Source organism: Plutella xylostella, chromosome 5, assembly GCF_932276165.1.
Source record: "Plutella xylostella chromosome 5, ilPluXylo3.1, whole genome shotgun sequence".
In the NCBI taxonomy this organism is placed as follows: Eukaryota; Metazoa; Arthropoda; class Insecta; order Lepidoptera; family Plutellidae; genus Plutella; species Plutella xylostella.
In genome coordinates, this window is record NC_063985.1 from 486,936 (window position 1) to 508,167 (window position 21,232).

Consider the following 21,232-nt stretch of genomic DNA (forward strand, 5'->3'; position numbering starts at 1 on the left):
ACACTCCACCTTGACCAAATCCGAAGTTTCTGAGAGCTTTCATGCGATCGGTATGTTTAATGCAACGAGATACAGTCGCCGCTAGCGCAGCATTGCTCCGAAGCTTCGTATTCCGCCTAGATAGAGTGACTCCCGAGCCGACGAGAGCTCGGGTGAGCTGCCCAGTCTACATCTCAGCCGGAAAATAGCTTCAATTATCATTAAAAATCTCTTCTATCCAACATGTCTGTGTATAAGTAAACAATGAGTTTTAATATCTATATTTTTAGAAAAAGAAGCGGGCCACTCTGCGACCCGCCAGCATATCTCAAGTGTCTTATTATCACAGCTTCACATTTCCACACGCAAGCGCGTGTGATTATTTAGCCATATTATGTAGTCTGAGCCTATCTGAAACCTAGTTAAACATTGTGAGATATGGCGTTTCGACTTTCTCCGTGTTCGGCATCATAAGGGTCACAGTGACAGTTAAATAAAGTCCATTTTTCTCTCCACCTTTAATTTGCAAGGTGCGGGTGCCTATATAAATAGAGTGAGTCGCCCGCGCGCCTCAGTTGGTTTTTGATTTTTGAAGTGAACACTTCGGCAAAATGGCTCAATGTAGCCACGGTTCTCGTCGGCTTCGCTCCGACGGGGAAAAATATAATATTGAATTTGCGGAGTCCTCGCTGCCGGGAGCTGTAGCGTGATGCGGACCAGGCGGCGCGGGGCCTGCCGGCTGCTGCGCACGCAGCCATTGCTGAGGATTTCGCAACGAAGGTTTGAGTTGATAAGCCGTGAGTAAAATGCTATTATTTACTGCTTTTAAAAGCTCAGCCACTGGTCATAATGCTCCGGCGCTTGGGGTTTTTATCCCACGCAGTAGGGTCCGATTCAATAGTCGTGGTGATGATTGATCACATATTCCGGTCCTACTAGTGGCGCTTGAGCTAGATACTTACATTAATGACCGCTTTAAGTAAAGCATATGTTAATTTGATACAGGAAAATAATAAAAATATATTTTTCTACCCTCAATTTCTAATATTTTTAGAAAACAGTTGATAAAAACTTTGCTATTACAATAATGCACTTGATTATAGCTTGTGTAAGGCTTTACAAACAGGAGCTTTCCAGGACCGTCATAGGATTTTTTACAGGAAGCACGTGGCTCCGAGTTTCAGTATGTTGGGACATTGTGGCATGTGCGGCGAGTAATGTGATCCGCCGGTACCTACCCGCTGAGGGTAGGCAGGCCGATTCGGTGAAATTGAAGTTTCGTGTAACCTGCACCCGGCCCTGTGCTCCTGCGCTGGCCGCCGTCTCGTGGCACCTGCATCGCAGCGTACACCCGGCCCTGCGCTCCTGCCCTGGCCACCGGTTCGTGCCACCTGCATCGCAGCATACACCCGGCCCTGTGCTCCTGCGCTGGCCGCCGTCTCGTGCCACCTGCATCGCAGCGTAGACCCGGTCCTGGCCCTGGCCACCGGTTTGTGGTACCTGCATCGCTGCATAGACCCAGCCATGCACTCCTGCCCTGGCGGCTGTACACCCGGTCCTGGCCCTGGCCACCGTTTTGTGCCACCTGCATCGCAGCGTACACCCGGTCCTGGCCCTGGCCACCGGTTTGTGCTACCTGCATCGCTGCATAGACCCAGCCACTCCTGCCCTGGCGGCTGTGTTGTCCCACCTGCATCGCTGCGTACAACTGGCACTCCTGTTCTGGTTGCCAGATCCAAACGCCCCCTGTCTGGGAAGAGATTTTATGCTCAGCGGAACCGCCTGCACTATTGCTAGCACGGTCATCATCATCATCAGCCATCATTATGAGTGACTTATTTAGAAGGTATCGAGGAACGTGCGCTATTCATCAGTGATTTTGGCATATGCAGACGAACGTTTACTGCCAAGGTTGGTCATGTTAGCCATACAAGGGCACACCAACGAAGCCTGAGTAACCACCTGCAGTCGCCGTAGCCGCATCGGCATGGATGACAACAAATCGGGTAACGTGCACCGCTTCCAAAAGTGTTATAGCACTTCAATTTGATGCCTCCGCTGAGGTAGGGTATTCTATTAAAGCAGCTTTCTTCTGAACTGCCCAAAGTGACCTGTAGACTGCTCCTGGGGATAGTTATGCAATCAATTTTTTATTTCGATGTCTCTGCTGAAGAAACTGTCTAATGCAGCTTTTGTTCTAAACTGGCTAAAGATCATTGGACTGCTCATGGGAATGGTGACGCACGGTAAGTACAGGAGCGTTACTCTATACTGATGAGAAACGAACGAACGAGAGCTGTCGTGCAATCGGCACGTTTAATACATACAAACAGATAGAGCGGCTCGCGCCGCAGTGCACTGAAAGTTCGTTTTTCGTCATATAAAGTGACCCCCCCAGACACTATCTTAAGTGTCATGACACATCGGCAGATTCCAGCTTTGAGTATTTTCTTTTCTCGGCTGTGAGCAAAGTGAATCCCACCGGCGAGTGTTCAACCTAAAAGCACTGAGCTAATTCCTGATTTCGTGAAAGTCGCTGTTGCTATACCATACCGCTTCACAAGTTACCGAATTTATTATGATCCTACTGTCGGGTGATCATGATCAGAGTGTCATCGCGGTTTCTGAGTGGCACCATATTAGCTGTCTTCCTTATGTCCCAGTGGATTGTGAGTGTGTATCCGAGCTCTTTGTTGAAAAATGCGTGAACCTCCTACGCAGCAGCTGTCTACTAGTTGTGTATCGAATAAATCGAGTAACGGTGCTCTTGCACGAGACGACTACCTTTTGGTAAAATTATAACTTCCACTATTCTGGGAACATGCATATACCTACTGTGTACTATGTATCACATCACGTGTAGCCGCAGCCCTACTCAATGTACGGGGCTAGATAATAAACAATGGCAGTCGTCATTAAATTTCTATAAATTTCGAAGGTCATCATTTGGAGCACAATCCAAAGTGTGAAAGTACCTATTCATGCCTAAACGGCTTCTCTAATGAAAATGTATTTTTAATTCGATTCTGGCGCAAACGTTTCATAACTATTTTTCAACACTGTATCTGCTGAAACTACTTAGACTGACTGGTTAAGATGCAGACGTGCCGTTTTCACAATTCCATTTTGAGTAATCCTCAACTGTTTTATGGATCTTTCAGTTAGTTACGTAACTAGTTACCAAGTAAAAAATTACATGTGTCATGCTCGTACTAGCATCTCATTTAGGAGCTCTCTGGCCTCTAGCTGAAGGCTAGAACTGGTATATATATCTACTAAGCTAGTACAGAGTTATAACCGGGCAGCGGTGACTGACGTGGTAGCTGCTTGATTTATTAGAGTTTGCTGAAAACTTTCTAAATAAGTAATAATTATTAGTCATAATATTAACTCTTCGCAGTTCTTTCAGAATGCAATACCAGGTCGCTGAAGTAGGTAACCTTCCTTAGCTGGACAACAACAAGCCTTTTTGTTTTAAAGAATGTCACAGTTATTCGCCGTTCCACTGTCATATCGATGTCCAAGGACTTTTTCTTGGGTATAGCTAACTACCTAAGTTTACCTATAGATAGCCGCAAGCTATCTGCTGTTGGCGAACTGTCAATTAAAAGTCTGATTGATAAGTCAGGCTCGAGGTGGCTCGTCCAACTGTCCATGTTCCCGCCACCATGATTGTTGCTTCCACAGATTAGAGAGTTGGCTGTCGTTGCATCAGGTCTGATCAGGTACAACTAACATCTTTACGTACCATCTTTATTTAATCGAGCTATTTTATTTTGTTTTATCTAGGTTGACTTAATGGTTTCAAAATCGAACCTACAACAATGTAAGTAGGTACCTACCTACGTACCTTTGAAGTTGCAACAAGGCGAAGCCTTAAGGTTTTGGCCGAGACCTGCCCTTAGTGTTGACGAACATACCTAAAGGTGACCTTGTTAATGTTTTTCATATGAAGTAGGTACTGAACATTTTACTTATCCTGGTGGCATGACTGATCATTTAGCCGGGTTTCATTTATCAACTATTATAATTGTTATTGTTGTGTTAATCAATCTTTATTAATTGATGTCATCTACCAAGGAATGCTGCCAGAGCTCATAATATTCACACATGATAGTAGCCCACAAAATCGGTGCAAAGGCTTATAAAATAACTTTCCTTCCTAGTAGGACTGCACAGGAACTCGTTAACCGCCGAGTTAGTTAGAATACAAAATTAGACTGTGTGTTACTTGTCAATCTAGAATATGAATATAGTGACCTGCATCATGTTTTGAAAAACTGAATACTTAGTTATCCGCCAGTGTCACAGCCTTCATCTAATCTTTTCCATTTAGTAAAATTATCTTCCCTTCAAGCACCACTCCTCGTTCCAAGGACTAGATGCCGCGCCAGGTGTTGCAGGCCGTGTCGTCGTACAGGGCTGACTGAGCAGGTCCACGAGGCTCCAGGGTCGGCTGCTGCATTTCTGAGGTCAGTCCAGAATTACATACCCTAGTCAGCATGTGCTGGCCTGAGCCCCAGCGGCCTGGATCGATATTCTACATTTTACAGCTTTTAAATATTGTTGCAAAGTATTTCACTGGTTCCATCCATTGGCTAGTGTATGTTAAAAATATTGCCTTGACAATAACAAGATTTTGATCAATAATTACTTATAAGTATTGCTTTCGAAGAGGCACTGCGTGTATCCATATGTATAAATACCTACCTATATGTATAGGTACATACCTTCCATAACTTTCTGACAAGTGAGGAATAATAAGGAAGTACTTAAGTCTTATGTATACTTATACCTTTCTTTTTAGTATATCTATTACCTAGAAATCTATGCATTATAAATTTATAGATTCAAATATTTATCTACTGATATACTCATCAGTAGCTTATGGGTCACAGTTGGTTTTCTCTCCACCATGCGATAATAAACACATCTCACAATGTTTAACTAGGTTTCAGATAGGCTCAGACTACATAATAGACGCATTTTTCCTGAAATAAAAATGACATATTATGTATCTAGCCTATCTGAAACCTAGTCATTTCTGCATGGTGATATTACAACTGAGGCGCGCGGGCGACTCACTCTATTTATATAGGCACCCGCACCTTGCAAATTAAAGGTGGAGAGAAAAATGGACTTTATTTAACTGTCACTGTGACCCTTATGATGCCGAACACGGAGAAAGTCGAAACGCCATATCTCACAATGTTTAACTAGGTTTCAGATAGGCTAGATACATAATATGTCATTTTTATTTCAGGAAAAATGCGTCTATTATTGTCATGGTTTAAGTATTATTGTCAAGTATTCCATCTCCCTTTTCGGTTCCCCAACAACTGGCATTTGTTGAGGGACCTCTACAATATTCTCCTAGAGTATAACAAGTGGGTAAGTCCTTGTGTTGTTAATGGTTGCGCGTGCGCAAGCCGGCCGCCTACACTCGCTCGAGCAGGCGTTGCCGGTTGCGCCGCGAGTGTTCTCAGTCGTCCTCCCCCCCGCCCCCGCCGCCGCCGCCGCCGCCGCGCCGCGCGTGCTGAGAGTCGTACAGACTCATCTGCTCCAGGATCCACGGCACGTATCTGAAGGTAAAATGAAGATGAGTTAATCTCACAGAACCACTTGAATTCATATATTAATTATACATCTTACTTCATATTCTTCTCAGTTAAGGATGTACATGTAGAAAGAAGGCTACCAACGCCAATCTGGCAGTTTCATAAGTAGGTGCTTTGTTGACATCCAGCGTCAATAAGCGTGGAAATATTAGGTCCTTACATATGAAATTGGCGTTTTGTCGTACTGGCCACTTTGATCTCAAATATTACCTTTATGGTTAGGAATTCCAAATTCAAATTCATACAGCTATTTACTCATGCATTTGTGTTTCAAACCCCCTAATTCATTTGTTTTTTCTTCTTTTGTTTTTTTCTTTGTGTCACTCTGTTTACAAAATGGAAAACTTGAAATATCGCGTTATTTACAAGTATGAGTTCCACCGTAGCACCAGTGCTGCAGAAACGGCTCGAAGGATTAATGATGTGTATGGTGACGGTGTCGCAAAAGAAAACACAGTGCGTTTTTGGTTCCAAGGTTTTCGTTCTGGAAATTTCGACCTGCAGAACAAGCCTCGTGGACGGCCGGAGACCAAAGTTGATAATGAAGAATTGAAGGCTATTGTGGAAGCGGATCCGTCGCAAACCACGTCCGAGTTAGCTGCAGGCTCCGGTGTTAGTGATAAAACTATTCTAATCCACTTGAAGCAAATTGGGAAGGTGAAAAAGCTTGAAAGGTGGGTACCTCATGAATTGAGTGAAGCAAACCGACAAACGCGCGTCGACTGCTGCGTTACGTTACTCAACCGGCACAATAATGAAGGAATTTTAAATCGAATCATTACCTGTGATGAAAAGTGGATCCTCTACGATAATCGGAAGCGCTCATCGCAATGGCTGAACCCTGGCGAACCAGCCAAATCCTGCCCTAAGCGAAAATTGAGTAAAAAAAAGTTGCTTGTAAGTGTTTGGTGGACTAGTGCCGGTGTCGTTCACTACAGCTTTCTTAAATCTGGCCAGACGATTACGGCAGATATCTATTGTCAGCAACTGCAAACCATGATGGAAAAGCTAGCTGCTAAACAACCGAGGCTGGTCAATCGCTCTAGGCCACTGTTGCTTCAGGACAACGCTAGACCACACACTGCACAACAGACGGCTACCAAATTAGAGGAGCTTCAATTAGAATGTCTTAGACATCCACCGTACTCTCCGGACCTTGCTCCAACAGATTACCATTTTTTTCGCAATTTGGATAACTACTTGCAAGGAAAAAAATTCAACTCCGATGGGGCAGTCCAAACCGCCTTCAAAGATTTTATTGATTCCCGCCCGAATGGTTTTTTTAGTAAGGGGATCAATGAACTACCTATGAGATGGCAAAAGTGCATACATAGCAATGGTACATACTTTGATTAATTTAATATATTTCATTTAAAAAAAAAACGACTTTATGTTCCTCCTATAGAAAACGCCAATTTCATATGTAAGGACCTAATAGTTAAATCTTCTAAGCGCTGCCAAATCGGCTATCTTTCCACCTTCTAACACCCGTCTCACAGTAACACGTACTTGGGCACATACGCGTAGACGCCGGGCAGGCGCGGGTGCGCGCACTTGATGCCCCACGACACGATGCCGCCCACGTACCAGCGCGTCGGGTCCGACGGCTCCTTGCACAGCAGCGGCCCGCCGGAGTCACCCTGGGGGGAGCGAGATGGGCAGTTAGCTTGATTCTTCTAGGGAGTAAGGTATAGAGAAGGACTTTTTACCCATTCTTCTTCTTTCTCTCTCTAATCCGCATCCTCAAACTTTGTCCTTAATGATTCCTTGTCCATCAAGACATTCTGTTCCTCTGGCCACTTTCTTAACAACCCTACTACGTCCTATCCATTTTCACCTAGGCCGCGTAGTTGACTGATCTCAATGGCACCTACATCCTAATCCTAATCCTAACTAATATTATAAATGCGAAAGTAACTGTGTCTGTCTGTCTGTCTGTCTGTTACTCTTTCACGCCAAAACTACTGAACGGATTTTAATGATATTTGGTATACATACGGTCTAGACCCTGGGAAAGAACATAGGCTACTTTTTATCCCGGAATTCCCACGGGAAAGCATTTTAAGGCGAAGCGAAGCGCGCGGGAACAGCTAGTATGTGTAATATAAATGCGAAAGTAACTGTGTCTATCTGTCTGTCTGTCTGTCCGTTACTCTTTCACGCCTAAACTACTAAACGGATTTGAATGAAATTTGGTATACATACGGTCTAGACCCTGGGAAATAACATAGGCTACTTTTTATGACGGAATTCCCACGGAAAAACTTTTCAAGGCGAAGCGAAGCGCGCGGGCACAGCTAGTAGGTATATAAATTATGAAAGAAAAAATGAGATCCTGACCAGAAACCATACAGTTCCAATTGTTGTTGGTGATATAATGGTTCATCAACAGTTGGTGGACGCATGAGATGTTAGCCCAACGAATGTTTCGTCGACATAAAAATCGATTGTTGATCAGCCATTCATAACAGCCCGGTCTACTCCACCTGCACTGAGAGATTGAAGAGTGAGGGAAATATAAAGCCAGCTACGTTACCTGGCAGGCATCCTTCCCGCCCTCGGGGTATCCGGCGCAGATCATGCCCTCGGTGACGTTGAGGTCGCGGTGCTCCAGCCACTGGTTGCACAGGTCCCGGTGCAGGACTGGCACTTCTACCTCGTTCACTGCCGGCTCGTACTCGGACACTGGGGGGTGGAAATGGTGATGAACTCATGGATAGCTAGATGATAGTATCGGTGGCCGAAAGGAAGGTGCTATTCAGCGACACGTCATTGCAATGGCAATGGTTTACCTACAAATCAAGAAGACGCCAGAAAAAATCAATTTTGAATTTTCAGCTTGCATTATAGGGACTGATTGATTTGATTTATTTTAGTTGGTTATTGCATTTAGGCAATTTATTGGCAGTACATACATAGCCTACATGGTATGTGTCAACATAAGTAGTGGGAAACAAAGATAACGCAGGGAAATTGCAATCTAGAAACCATTTGTAGCACCGGTAAAATAGCAAAACTTTCTTCAAGACTTCATCATCAGACTCATCCCTCTCTTGGTTACTCACTGTCCTTGTCGTCGCGCTTGCCCCAGCCGATGACAGTACACAGGGTGTTGGGAGGCAGCTCGCGGCCCGGTGGTGGTAGACACACCGGCGACAGGTGCTCGTGGTAGCGCACCCGCACGTCCAGCTGAGGAGCAGATGACAAGTTAAAGTTAAAGACACGTTATTTTGCTCTTATCTGACTGATCCACCCTAGTGTAGCTCTGGTTTCTGTCACCGCCACGATAAGAATAAGATGCAGGTAAGAAGACCAAGGAAGAAGGGGCTTTTAGGTCCCTTTAGAGGGTCGGGGAGAAGCTCGGGAAAAATTACAGAAAATAAAACTGCAATGCGACGTTGCATTGCTAAAATGTCTCCTTCCTGGTGTTCTAAAGGAGAAGGCGTCACGAAATGATTGATGGAGTGTTGAATTGTACTGTCCAAACTATTGACCACTAAAACCGACACCCATAGATTTCTGATCTTTGTTAGATAAGCCGATATGGTCAAAATCCGGCCAGGAGTCAATATCAATGCTGGGTGTGATGTGTACCTGGAACAACGTTAATGATGGCTGACTTCAGCATGATTAGCCGCTGTTGTCGAAATCAGTCAGCTGGCCTAGTAATTATTTCATTTATCCAGGATATTTTGTGTACCTGAAACAGCGCGATGTCATTGTCATGCGCCACGCCGTAGTTGTACAGCGGGTGCGGCACGACGCGGCGCACCTTCACCTTCTGTCCGTAGTAGGCGTGCGCGCGCCGCCGGGTGATGCCCAGCTGGATGGTCCAGCCCTCCACGTCCGAGTGACTGCGGGAGAAGGCATTTGTGTTTATGGAAAGTGTCTAGGAGAAACGCATGGAATGAATAAGATAGATAATAAGGCTCTGAATGCAAGCAAACTGAAGTTACTGTGGACGGGTTATACCACCCGAAGAGTTTGTGAGTCGGTTATCGAGAGGGAACCATAAACAGTCGAACGTAGCATTATTATGTGAAGCACACCAGCCCGCTGGATCAACTGCCATAGACCGTGAACTCGTAGTTGTAGTAGACTAGGAAGCCAAATGATATAGTTATATGGCGCGTCGCTTCCTTCGGTATCCTATATCCAGAACTATTATTGGCTGATGACGCTTATGATGACAGACACACACAGCTAACCCACAATACACTTGCTGCCACTTACTTGCCAACACAATGCGAGGCGGTGAGCACCCACTGGTCAGCCACCAATACTCCGGCGCAGTAGAACACCTCCTCGGGCCCGCCCAGGATGGCGGCGAGGAACGGCCAGTCGCCCGGGGACGCCTCCACGCCGCCCACGATGCGCTTGCGAGCGCCGCCTGTGGTGCGCCGCTTGCCGCACTCTGGGTGAAAGGGAGGTTAGGTTAGAAAAGAAGCTCTGTGATGGACTTGACCAATGAATTATTTTGATTTAAAAGCGTTGAAAAATTACAGGTATACCACGAGCTCGAATGGTCAAGGAAAACATCGCAAATGAACGGCAATACGACTTTCAATCTATCACGTGTGTGAAAATGCACCTCTGACTTCAGGGAACACAGTCATAGACATAATTAAATATAAAAATTATATAAACACTCACACCTTGTACTATTGTACTCCCTTGCGGGGTAGGCAGACTTTTCGCCAATACATAATTATGTATGTAGATAAAAAACCAGTAGCGACACCACCACAAAGATTAAATATAATAGATAAAGGTACCTATTAGCTTACTATTGACAATATTTTCATCATCATCAGACTTCAGACAATCGACTAGCTACAGTAAGACAGAATTATCTACCAAGAAGAACCACCAATTCATAAAAACACCCCTACAACGTTATTTATCTAACGCCAGCCAACTACCGACCTCAACAAACACGGCGCAATAACCCAACTCAGCCTTAAGTATCAATAAGATACTCCTGTATTATTCCAGAGTGAGTTATTCGGGCGAGTAGCCCCATTGGGGGATTAGCTCATTATCATTAATAGATCGATACCTTGAGCAGGGTCTGTTCACTGGCCGACATGATTGATAGGACTGTTCGAGTACTGGAGTAGTGATATTTTATTACTTTTGGGTCGACAAAACATTCGACGCCTTGTGACAAAATCAACTTGCTGTACAGGGAGCGAATTGTATGAGAGTGCAAAAAAAAACTTAACACGATTTAAATATGATGGTCAACCGATGAACGCGAAATGCTCTCAAGGAGCTCCACAACTCTACCTTCGGCTCTCCACCGCCATTAAAGATCCTCAAATGCTATAATGCAATGTATAAAGGAATACAACATAAAAACACAAAACTATCAAAATTCAAATCATTAATGAGAAACTAACGATGAATTGCTGACTGTACCTAACTGGATACTGTAATGAAGCGTTTTATCGGTTTTCGGGAATTTTTTACCTAGTGGAAGTTGGTTTGCTTTTACACTTCAGCTATCTAAAATCTAATCTAAAAATATATTTGATAAAAAAATGAATAAATAGGAGTTCATTATTTTAATTAAGTACCATGATCTAAAGTTAAGCGTAGCTTAAGTGTAGGTGACTGACATGAAATACGGTCCCTACCCATTACTTTGATACTGTACATTTTGGTATAACATTCGTATTTATACATTCCGTACGGACCGTACGTACGTATACTCTTAGATAAAAATTATGCAAATTCGAATTAGATAAATTGCGGAAATTTCAGGTCTTGTCCTGAAACTCCACTGTTCTTCATAAAATTCATGAAAAGTGGTTTTTTACAAAAGTTTTTCGCGGGCTGGCGCCGCGCCGGCTGGATAGAATTAAATTAACGTAATTAGTATAGCTACTTAGGTATTCATTTCCATCTTGCCAGTGTAGGGCAGAAATGTGGTTTGGGTACACAAGTACCTAATTAAATTTAAACGCAGCTAAGTACCATCTTTTTATAATGAATAATATAAACTTTCTTAAGTACCTAATAAGTAATTATTCGCAATAGACTATTTAAGAGATATTCTTTGGAAATATAAATTCAATCGGTATCAAGTAAATGTTTGCAGATGCCTTTGCATAGGATTCCCCTTTATTTTTCTTCATAAAAAAACAAATTGAGTGATGCTGAATACTGATATCCAAATCAATTCTGGGCACACCTCACGTAGTAATTTGTCACCGCCGCCGCGGCCGCCGCCGCCGCCGCCTCCCATTACCAACAAAGGGAATTGAAACAAACAGTGGAACGAGCGAATAGCTTCGGAGCGATAAAACAAAACTCGATACGTTTTAATTTCCGACGAAAATCGTTTAAATCAACGAATGATTTGTGGAGCCGATGGAATCGGAAAATGGAATCGATTGAGAGTGATCGATAACGGTTGGAGTAGATTTGGAGTCTACAGGAAAACATTGTGTATGGATGAGGAAGACTGAGGAGAGATCCTATGTCCTTGGGAGATTCTATGTCCATCAGTGAACGCTTACTATTAGATGATGGCGATTAGAGTTAATCTAAACGAAATAAGATAAAAAATACCCTTATTAATTTACAATTACCGAGCATACGTACCGATATTATTTGTTTAAATTCCCTTTACATCCCGTACGTACTTAGCTTATTCATAACTAACAGATCCTAGCAATTGCTATCACCTGCGATTGAATCAAGAATTTGATTTAAGAATGCGCTGCAAGTTTTAACAATTTTAAAGTTACGAAAAAAAGTTTCTAAACCTATGTAGCCTACGATATGCGTAACCTAAATCGTTCATAACTTACACAATAACCTAACAGGTGAGTCAAGACGGGGTGGGGCGCGCGGGGAATTTAATAACATTTTCTCGCTAATATATTTCATACTGCCTGTAAGAATTTTTACAAGAACGCTCCACGGCGGCCTTTGAAGTGTTTTTACACGAGGTTTATGTAAACTATGAGTAATGTGCTGAGGAAATATTAAATTAATGTTGAATCGCTTTTATCTGATTCAAAATAAAGATTTTATCTGATTCAAAATAAAAATAAATGATTTTATTCTTTGGCTTTGCTAGATTCCAGTTTTATTCCTAGACACAGTTTTAGTAATTAATTTAAAATTAGATATAGAAAATAATACCTAACCCTATTGCATTGATAAAGGAAAAGCCTAACTTTCTATAAGTACTCCAAATAAACAAAGTTTAGACATTAGCAAAGTCCATAATACATGTAGCTTTAAGTTATGATCTTGACTCTAAGTTACACGTATTAAAGTTAGCAAATGGTTAACAACGGCAAGCCGAGAACTGAGTTACAATAATTAGCTCCAGCCGGCTTACTGCAACTTGGAACATAAGCGCACGAACTAACAAACTTCACTGACTTATTTCATGAGCATTTTAGTTTCGAGCTAGTTTCTGAACCTCATACTTGTTCCACCTACAGTTTGAACATTGGGCGGAAGATACTAAGTACAATCTGTTTGGAAGTACTTATATTATTCTGTCGTAGGAATTTAGTGATTCAAACTTTTTGTATTGTAGGTATATGTCTGCCACTAATTGTACTTCGTCAGTACACGACGTGTTCAATGCATCTAATAATTGCAAACATAGTTGCATAAGTTCAAAAGTATATCGTATAAAGGAGCAAATTATAAAATATTCATAACATATTCATAAGAACAAAATTATCCGATACAAACTCTAGCAAAATCTTGCAAAAGGCAACAAATCCAGTGTGTAGGTACCAGGCGAGCAGATTTCCCTGGGAGGTGATTCTTCAGCGCTCCGTGACAACCGCCGACTGGGGGCGCGTGATAAGGAAAGTCTCACCTAGCGACGGATTGTGACGCCTCATCAAATTATACCCCGGTTTATTTTCTTTTTATCTCCATTTTGTTTACGCGCTACGTGCCGACGAAAATATAGTCTTGTATCGTGCATCTCTGAGGCATAGTAGGGAGGTCTCGAATGCTCCTAATGTTGCTCTTTTCATATTAGTACACTTTACATATTAGCTTTAATTTACGTAGTCTTTACTAAAAGTATGAATGTTTGTTCTACAATTTTGTGAAGTGGAAATTTTCAGTTTTATTTCAACTTTAACAAGTCGATAATTAGTATAATTTCCTAACAGCCTGTACGTGTCAGCTGTCCAACTTCTTTAATAAACTTATATAACTTTTTATTTTATAAATATCAAAGTATTAAAAAATCTTAACATTTATTGCTCCATGTCTCAGTTTTACATATAGCTGCTCCAACTGCTGCAAGTAGAGCATCTTTAGTATAAATTTCACAAATTGGCTCAGAATTTGCTGCGAAAACGATTGACTTCATTAAGAGGTTTTTGCACTTAGACGTCTCATTGCGCAGCCCTAGATACCTCACTGTATACAGACATGCACTAAGGTCAACTCCTCAACCAAGTCGCGCAGAATTTGTTGTAAAAAAATAGTGTTTATTTACTTATTTTGACTTCTGCCTGACTTTCAATACCAATTTAATGAAGTAACTTCCAACTCACGGACGTCCATTGTGTACCTAAGTATTCACTATTCAGTTGTCAACGATTGTGACTAAACTTGTAAAGTAGGTAAAGTTGTTGTATAACTTAAACAAACCAGTGTGATTGTTAATTGTACTCGGGATGATTTTTATTGCTTAAATAAAGGAAACCTTAGGTACTTGTTCTGTTTGTAATACTTATTATTTATGTGTTTAAGTACACGTGGAATAGTTTTAATGTTGAATGAGAGAAGGACGGCGTGGGATGAATGAATGGAATTTAAACAATAGATTTACAAGTTTTGTATTAGTCGAGAATCACACATAATAAAGTTAACTCATATCATTAGCTCGCTGCCAGGGTAGAGTTAGCGAGACAGTCATAATCAAATACATTACTGCTGAAAATTCAGGATATCAATCTAGCTTTACCGCTTATGCACGCCAAAGAATTGAATTTCTAAAAACGGTAAACAAGTATGAATATGGCTTTCTAAAACAAGGTTACTTAAAAATACTTTCGAATCTCTAGAAAACGCACAAACTTTTAATCGGGTTCAAAGGCGGAATATGTAGAAATGTAGATAGACGCAGTAATCCAATCAGATGGAAACCTTCGGGGCCGCGGCCGGCGGCGCTATTAGAGAAGGAGATTGGATATGAAATAGTGGTCCGACGACTCTCTTTGAGTGAAAAGGGTTGCGTTGGGTCGCCCGGACTGTTTCGTAAATAAGACTAAATAAATAAAATGCCTTCTTTATAAATATAGTGCCACAAACTTATCTGTTCCGGTGAGAGCTCACGTAAATGTCTAATATTTCTCCATTCTATAAGATTTTAAGATTGCCCATAGTAGTAATTCGCCCTTGCGGTATTAATAAACCCATCTTATCCTTAACAATATACAATTAATTAGTAAGTAATGAGATATGGATCAATTTAGTTCGCTCTCACCGGAACAGATAAGTTTGTCGCACTGTAGTTACTTATGTAGTTTTCTAGGTTGAATATGCAGCAGCGTTCAAAATGTTGGTTTATAATTTTATTATAACTTGATAAAATTAGTCTTACTGGTATTTTTATAGCAGAAACAAAGTAGGTAGCTGGAAGTGGGCCCTAATATACCAATTTTAAGCTATTTATTTATAGACTCACGTGCAATGAAATAGTTCCAACTACCATTTGGCGTTACATAAGTCACTGGAATTTTGTCATTGCACGTACCTACATAAGTGTAGAACTATAATTCAAGTATGTATGTAGAAATCGGTTGTCGAATGCCAAGTCGCATCCACAGTTGGCGGAACGCGGGAAGGTACAACAGAGAGCTCGGACTGTGAATCAATAAAACGAGACATTTTCTTTTACGTAACCAGTTGTGTCTTGAAATGATATCATGAAACTGAACTAGGTATTTATTGTTTTTTGTTAAATTATATGAATATTAACGAAATTCACGAATAAATAATAATAATATTAGGAAAGACAAATGCAATGAGAGCCAAAATACAAAGAATTTTACTAGTCACTGTATTGCTGAAAAGATACTGCATTATCAAGTTAAAATAAATAAAATTCAGCTGGCTCTCAAATACTATAATCTCTTAGTTAAGTAGCAACATTAAACGGCCAACTGTGAACATTTTAATAACAGAAGCATTTCATTGAAAGCCTCCACAAAGTGGTTCGGCGGTGGAATATTAATATTTAATGTTAAATAATAAAATAGTGGCGTCCGGCGGTTGCGAGCAAAGTCTGCGGAATGCTTTGTATGTGCGGCTTAAAGTGGTCGTGTCGGTTTGCACCGGCCGTGGCGACCGCACCGGGAGGGTCATACTAGCTTCAGAAAAAACAAAGTAACACCGCTCTGCCGCGATTACCACGACTCTATCTCAACTCAATACATAATACCAATTGCATTGACAGCTCAAGTTTGTTCGCTTTTGATAAAGCTAGAGGAAACCTCTAGACATCACAATCACCGGCTTCGGTCCACCGCAGACTTCGGCGAGACTACTCCATAACCACCAACATAGTGTGGTATATTTGTACAGTAATAGATATAAGTACTTCAACTGTAACGAAGACTGAAACGTGAGTTTTTAACAAAATTGACATATATTTCTTTTTTATAATATTATGGTTAGATGTATAATATAGGTACTTGTGTATTAGATTAGTCCCTTATGTGCTACGTGCTTATAATATTGACATTAACGTTCAAAGTAGGGTTATTATTAATTTTATAGAAGACTAACGACGTAATAACAGAATTATACTCTTACATACACTACGGTGACAAATACTAGCCCAGCTCTTATGTTTGTCACCGTCACGCTAAGAAGAATTATGGTGAAATATCTATACAATTCTGTTCCACAGTATTTCAGCTCCAGGCCGCTCATTACAGCGGTAAACGCGAGTGAAATGTGCCGGCGAGAGCAAATGTGTTCCATCTATATCTGGTATGCGGGTGATACGCTTAGAGCAATCATATTACAGTGACTTTTACACCATTGACAATTACCTATCTGTGTTAATGACTACTCCAAGAAAACAGTAAAATACTATTTTTTTATGACTTTTGACTGAAATCTAAAGTTACGAACCTAATTTGGATAAACTGTGTTTAAACTATGATAAATACCTGAATTTAATATTTTAAAATGATGTGGCAAAAAGGTACTATTAATTACATAAAGACGTTTATCTTATCTTACTCTTTAAATAAACAGTTTTATCAAGTTAGAAAAATGAATACAGTGATTTAGAATCTTGCCACTTTGCGATTGTAGTATGTGTGTAAACGTATAGATATACAATATACATGATTATGCTATGCTTCGTATGTAACCATTTTATGACGCAATTATACTCGAGCTTCAAACCAATTCGGACGTTTCACTTAATCCCGCCACCGAACCTTAGATGGCGACCCTGCCAGCCGGCGCCGCCGCCGCGCCGCGCGCTCGTGTGCACATTCCATTCTACTGATAAGGACAATGGACTATAAACATTGAGTGACTGGTGCACGAATTAAGATCATTATGGGTTCATCTAAATATAATCGTCGCGCTGTGATTACTTCAACGAGTCTTAGAAGTGCTAAAAAGTCAAAAATAAACTGGGAAAATGGGGAAACCGCAATCTAAACAGGAGGAAGTCATTATTGCTCAGACTGGAGGAACAAATACAGCATCAGCCTCGCAAGATCACCCCAGCTACACTACCAATCAATTATTGGGAGTACTTATTGGATTGATTGCCTTACTGAGCCTCCTCGCATTTTATAAGTACTACAAGAAAGCGCATAAGAAATGGATTCGTCGGGAAATAACTATGAATGATCTTCGCCGTTCCTGCCTTCGCCCTGTGGTGAGCTCTCTCCCACACCTCGGTGACCCAGCTGCCATGACCGCAAAAGGATAAAATCCACAGTGATAGTGCGTTTTACGTGGTTTTCAGTGCTGATTTTTTTGGTAATGTGTGCGACGTAAATTGGTATGTACAACCATATAATATATCCATAAAAAAAATTTTAGTGGACTCTAGTTAAATATTAAGAGTAATTAAATCTATTAATCAGTGTATCGTAAAGTTTAATGAATAATTATAATTATGACAAAGGCATTTAAAAAAAATGCAATGATATTAAGTTTTGGTAAAAGAAAATTAATGCGTATAAATACGTAAAAATATTTTTTTAATAAGTTGATAACTTTTTAATTTGCCCACTTGTATTAAGTAATACAACGAATGTAATCCTAATTATCGCTTAAATGTAACATGTACTTATCTAAATAATTATTTAGTAATTAACTACCTATACCTACTAAGACATTTATTACCTAGAGATATTTACTATGCACTTATTACATAGTATTTGACATGCATTTTGTTTATACTCTCGAATTACTAAATAATAAATATGCATTAAATTACTATATATAATATAATAATTTTATTGAATGTATGGCGGAAGATATAATTTCTTTGTACCAAGAATTACTACATATAAAAACATACTTATCAAAGTTAGGCCCAGATAGGAGAACTTCTTCAGTGCAAGTACGAAAATTAGAGGAAGCTGAAACTTTGTATGGTAAATTTGACCGTCTCGTTCTTAAATTGAATGAACAAACAAAAGTTAAAGCATTAGACAGTAAGTCATTGAACTATTTACAGAAGTTATGCGTAGATATACCTTTATTGTATTCAAAAATTAAGTCTTATTGTGAAAGGGGAACCACCAGTACGGAAACCAAAATGGAGAGTTTTAATTTGAAAACTGCCTTATCTCTCTTGCCTGTTATGACGGGGGATGAAAATATAACTAAACAACTAATTTCTAGTATAGAGCTTTATGAGAGTATGTTAGAATCGTCGGGAAAGACTGCATTAATAAACTTTGTGTTAAAAACTAGACTTTCAGAAGGAGCGAAGTTACGTATGAGTGAAAATTACAGCACAGTTTCAGGCCTTCTTCAGGACATGCGTGACCGTCTTTTGACTAAGAAATCTGACACGGCTCTTCAACAAAAACTACAAAGTGTGCGCCAAGATAGGAAAACTGTAGCGGAATTCGGTAAGGAAGTTGAACAATTATTCGTTGATTTAACTATTTCCCAGGCCAACGGGGATCAAACCAAATACAACGTTTTAAAACCTATCAATGAGAAAAATGCTATAAAACGATTTGCCGATGGTCTGAGAAGTTCCAGGTTGAGTACAATCATTACAGCTCGCAACTACGTGACCTTGAGAGAAGCAATTAGCGGAGCGTTGGATGAGGAGACAGCCGCAGACCCTGAAGGGACGATGATGAACTTTCGTGGTGGAAGAGGTAGGTCCGATTACCATAACACTCGTAATTATAACAATTTTCGTCAACAAGGGCGTTACCAATACAGAGGTTCTTACCCTAGCTACTCCGAGCAGAGAACAGAACAACGAACGGACTTCTATCGTGGAAATAGTCACGGGCTACAGAATAATTTTCGTGGTAGAGGTACACAAGATAACTTTGGTGGTAGAGGTCGTTCACGTAGCTTTTACAATTCTAATAATCGGGGAAACCGACCTCAGATAAACTTGGCTCAAGGTGAAGGTCAAGGTGAAAGTTTCAGTAATGCCAATGCAGACCCGGAAAATACGCGTGAAAATGAAATGAATTTACCAATCCAGTTTTTTCGATCATAATGATAATGAACATTATTCTTGTTATTGTAATAACATTAACTCAGTGACTTTTAATGTATTTGACTCTCAGTACAGTTGGTTAATTGACACCGGTGCGTCATTATCCGTTGTCAAGCATGAGATTTTGGAGCGTAGAAACATTCCATTCCATAAAAATCAGATACTCATCAAAGGTATCGGAGGAGATGTTTATTCGGAAGGTTTTATTTATTTAAATTTGAACTATAATGGACAGGAGATAGAGCATAAATTCTACGTATTGCGAAACTTTCCATGCCGGACAGATGGAATATTAGGCCAAGACTTTTTATCATTAAATCAATGCATCTTAAACTTTGAAAATAATTCCTTAACAATTAAAAATAAAAATGACATTACAATACCATTACAAATGGGTAATTTGGGCTATAATGCATACATTAATTTACCCTCACGCTGTGAGTCTATTCACTATGTTAAAACTAATGCAACTTATGAGTGCGTTATTGCACCAAAAGAATTATGCGACGGAGTGTTTTTGGCAAGCGCAATAGTAACATCAAAGGATGGACAAATACCGATACAAATTTTAAATACGCGAGATACAGAAGTTAAATTGAGTTATTTTACAGTAGAACTACAGGATAAAAATAATTTCGAAATTTATTCTTTTGGAAAGTCACAAGTTAACGCAGACCGTGTAAAGCAATTATTTAAACTTTTAAAATTATCACACTTAAATTTGGAAGAGCAAATATCTATAGAAAATATATGTGCTAAATATAGTGATGTATTTTACTTACCAGGAGATAAATTAGAAGCGACCAATTTATATCAACAAAAAATTTGTTTAAAAGAAAATAGTAGTCCTTCTTATACAAAACCGTATCGATTGCCAAAAGCACAACAACATGAAATTAAAAAGCAAATAGAACAAATGTTACGCGATGATATTATAGAGGAGAGTCAGAGTGAATGGAACAGTCCCATTCTGCTTGTACCTAAAAAAGTTGATGGAAATGGAGAAAAGAAATGGCGTGTCGTGATTGATTACAGGAAAGTGAATGAACGGATACAAGACGATAAGTTCCCATTACCAAATATAGCTGAGATACTCGATTCTTTATCAGGAGCCATGTATTTTAGTCATCTTGACCTTTGTCAATCATATTATCAACTAAAATTAGATCCCGAAAGCAGAAAATGCACTGCATTCACCACAGACAAACAGTATCAGCTTAAACGATTGCCGATGGGACTTAAAATAAGCCCCAGTGCTTTCAGTAGATTAATGACAGTAGCTATGTCTGGACTAAACTATGATAAATTATTAATTTATCTAGACGATCTGATTTGTTTTGCTAGAAATTTAGAATCCCATAATAAAAACTTAATTGAAATATTCGAACGACTACGCAAAGTCAACCTTAAAGTCAACCCACAGAAATGTCAATTTTTAAAGAAAGAGTTGTTATATTTAGGTCATATAGTATCAGCCGATGGTGTACTTCCGGATCCTGAAAAAACGCGTGTACTTCATGCTTATCCTACACCTACCAATAGCGATGAAGTTAGGAGGTTTGTGGCTTTTGCCAACTATTACAGAAAGTTTGTTCCCAATTTCGCCGAAATATCAATTCCCTTGAATAAATTATGTAGAAAGAAAGTTAAATTTGAATGGTCGAAAGAATGTCAGGATGCATTCGAAAAATTGAAACAACATTTAATTAAACCACCCATTTTACAGTACCCAGATTTTTCAGTAGAAAATAATTTCATACTAAGAACAGATGCCTCAGGATTGGCAATTGGAGCTTTATTATGTAACAAAAATGATTTACCTATAGCATATGCCAGCAGAGCATTAAATAAATCCGAAATTAACTATCCTACAATAGAAAAAGAATTGTTAGCAGTGGTATGGGCACTG

General features: G+C 40.1%; 1 protein-coding gene across 1 annotated transcript in view; it reads right to left on the bottom strand.

The window, feature by feature from the left end:
• Positions 1–5,260: 5,260 nt before the first annotated feature.
• Positions 5,261–21,232, bottom strand: part of LOC119690427 (atrial natriuretic peptide-converting enzyme) — an 87,066-nt gene continuing 71,094 nt past the window's right edge. Inside the window, exons 13-18 of the mRNA XM_048633096.1 lie at positions 9,831–10,011; positions 9,298–9,451; positions 8,663–8,786; positions 8,134–8,282; positions 7,107–7,237; positions 5,261–5,561 (exon numbers count right to left, since the gene is read on the bottom strand). Coding sequence (XP_048489053.1) covers positions 5,462–5,561; positions 7,107–7,237; positions 8,134–8,282; positions 8,663–8,786; positions 9,298–9,451; positions 9,831–10,011 — 839 coding nt within the window. The 3' untranslated portion in view covers positions 5,261–5,461. The remainder of the gene's footprint in view (positions 5,562–7,106; positions 7,238–8,133; positions 8,283–8,662; positions 8,787–9,297; positions 9,452–9,830; positions 10,012–21,232) is intronic.